The 2,923-nt window shown below is 36.2% G+C and overlaps 1 protein-coding gene across 1 annotated transcript; it reads left to right on the top strand.

Moving 5' to 3' along the window:
• Positions 1 to 284: 284 nt before the first annotated feature.
• On the top strand, positions 285 to 2,154 carry LOC144638467 (vimentin-type intermediate filament-associated coiled-coil protein-like). Its single transcript, XM_078497667.1, has one exon. It carries the CDS (start codon positions 373 to 375, stop codon positions 1,018 to 1,020), a length of 648 nt encoding a protein of 215 aa, XP_078353793.1. The 5' UTR covers positions 285 to 372; the 3' UTR covers positions 1,021 to 2,154.
• The last annotated feature ends 769 nt before the right edge of the window (positions 2,155 to 2,923 follow it).

Raw genomic sequence — 2,923 nt, 5'->3', positions numbered from 1 at the left:
TTTGTCTATTCTTATTAAAGTATCCGCTGTCCACAAGAAATTCTATGGTACCAACAATTAAACACTGACTAGAGGGTGGTGAGTAATTCTTTTTATTTCAGCCCTGAAAATTGCATTAGTGGATTTTTTAAAGGATCTGCGCTGATAAAAGAATAAAAAATAGTTTTGGATTTATTTTAATGTTGCGTTGAATTTTGCTTTAGCTCTTGTAATAAAATTTTGGTCAAGGACGGTCTGACATCCTATCTCTCCCCTCCCTGAGGAAACTTCAAACCATCATCATGGCGTCCTTGTAGAAGACAACAGTTCTTTCGTTGTTTTTGTTTTGGTTCAGTTTCGTTCAGTTTGTGTTACTTTCGTCCTTGCAAGAAAATGTCATTATCTCCAGTCGCTATAAAAGAAGCAAATCATCACATTCAAGGATTGGTGAAGCGAGTTCACGAGTTAGAAGAACAAGTAAAAGAATTGTCCGAAGCACTCAGGAAACAGAATGAAGCTCATGCAGAAAATTTGAAGATTCTTCCTCTTCGAATGAATCAAACATTGAGACAAAAAGATGAAGAGATACAAGAACTAAGACAAAAACTTCAATCTTCCGAAGCGCTTATTGAGCGGCTTGTTCGAGAAGCGAGCGAACACGAGGCGTCGGTTCATCACCTGAAAAATCGCTCAAGAGTTTTGGACGAAATTTGCAAGCAACGAGAAGCTTTCGAGAGTGTTTTGACATGTTTGAGTCTTCTTGAAGAACCCGATGACAGTTCTACAAGCGAGGCAGGCAAGATAGCAGAGAATTGCATCCCAAGAGAAACAGATTTACTGGATAGTGACGAGGAAAGCGAAGATATTAATGGCAATGAAAGCTCACATGTAAAACGAGTCGATAGTGGAATCGGATCGAGTTATTCTTCATTTCATTTAGAAAATGGTAGAGGGATCGAGAAAGAGACGCTACCAGAAGAAAATTCATTCGGAGATGTGTTTTCACAATCCGAAGAAAAACCTGCTCCATGTTTTGTCTAATGGCAAAATGGAAAGAGAATTTATCACATGTCAAGAATTATGTCTCAAAAATTCAATTAATTTTACGTAAAGTAATTCATTCATTCATAAAATGAAACAAGTGAGAATGCTAAAGTAAGTTTTTTTTCTAGTTACGTCACAATATTGAACATGCAAAGTGCCATTAAGCATTAAGGGCATTGTAATAGTTGCAATGAAGGAGAGTGAGGGGAACTCCCAGATATACACTGAAGGAGCTAGATATGCACTGGAATTGGAACCCAAAGGGTACTTATAGAATCTCATTTTATGGGTGTGGTTTGCATTATTTACTGCAATGACCAGGGCAAAACATTAAATTTTTCATGGGTATAAAGTTAACTTTATACTGTAAGAAGTTCAGAATAGTTTACCACCGTTTGCATTGATATGCAACTTCAGAAATCAAAACACCCTCACAAATGTTTCCAAGATTTCCATCAATCAAACTTTGAAGGGTTTTCCGACAACATTTCGAGCGAGTGATCATGAACAGGAAACTGGTGATAAATAAACTTTATTCCATGGCCAAAACTCCTTTAACTGTTTTCTTTTGTAGCTAAATTGTCAAAAAGGGCTTTGTCTCACTATTCAGTCAGAATAAACATCATAAAAATAAAAGGTACAAAACTTTTATGTCCAGCAAGCTGTGAAACGTATCACAACATTCAGTCTGGCACTATCGGCTATGTATAAAATTTATTTTTCGCAAAGAACTGTAATCTGTTTAGTTCAATTCAGTTTCCAAATGCGAAAGACTTGAAATTTAAGGTTGTCTTAAAAAAATCTTTAAAAGTCTTTGCCGTCTAATAATGTTAAATTTGACCTAGTTTTTTGTAGTCTTCTCTCAACATAAAATTAATTTTATTTATCACCGGTTAAACTTCATGATCCGGGCTTGTGCAAAACGTCATTTTAAACTTTGATTGACGGAATCTTGAAAACATTTTTGGCAGTGTTTTCATTTTAAAAGTCGTGTATCAATGCAAATGGTGATAATGTAACTTGCATTACTTTTGTGAATGCAGCAATGAATAAAGAGTGACTGTGAGTCAAATGTAAAACTTATCACGAGCTGAACAATTTCTTACAGTGTGAAATAGTTCTAATAACATATGTTTACAGCAAGGCGCCCAAAAGTGTGACCACTTTTAATTTATTCACATTCTTTCGTGCAGATTTAATCCAATCAGAAGTCAACTGCAAGCTATCTACGGCTTTTGATTGGATTAAATCTGCACAAAGAATGTGAATAAATTAAAAGTGGTCACACTTTGGGCGCCTTGCTGTAAGCCTTGACATCAATCATTTTACCTATCTGGTTTGTCAAATTATAGATACCAGGGATATAAGGTTAATGGTAACCTGTGAACAGACGTTCTTTTTTCTCACAGTGGAAAGGTCAACAGTCTCTCCTCCCGCTGTGAAAAAAAGTATGTCTGATCACAGGTTAGGATAATGGATACCTGCAATTTACCGGTCGAATTTGTTCAGCTAAATTAAGTTTTGTGAATGAGACAACAGGAAAAATTTTAAAAAAGCTCAATGTTTAGCCTGGGCTTAAGAGGTATCAATTCCAAAACAAAACACAACTGCCTATTTCTTCTAACTCTGCTGAACTACACCTTTCCCAGTGCAGTTTGGTACAGTTTTCAAACATTAAGGGAGCCTTTTTTTTCGAGCCATAAGTGAAGTGGGGTAGGCTTCCCAGACCACCCCCTTGGCTCTCTCTGCTCACCTTTTTTTTGCCTTATGCTCCACTAGGGAGGCTGTTCACAGGCTCACATAAATGTTAGGAAGCTATGTTGCTTATTCTTTAAAATCAACAATAATCCAATTATAACTATGACTGTGGTTTGGATATCTGATGTTGGTTTTTTTTTTT

The sequence above is a fragment of the Oculina patagonica genome, chromosome 14 (assembly GCF_052425735.1).
Source record: "Oculina patagonica isolate OP01 chromosome 14, crgOcupat, whole genome shotgun sequence".
Classification (NCBI taxonomy): domain Eukaryota; kingdom Metazoa; phylum Cnidaria; class Anthozoa; order Scleractinia; family Oculinidae; genus Oculina; species Oculina patagonica.
The sequence above is the reverse complement of the archived record's forward strand: the minus strand, read 5'-3'. Positions and strand labels throughout refer to the sequence as shown.

What these genes read in the sequence shown, in the direction of transcription:
- LOC144638467 (XM_078497667.1), top strand. Translation starts at nt 373, where the DNA reads ATGTCATTATCTCCAGTCGCTATAAAAGAAGCAAATCATCACATTCAA.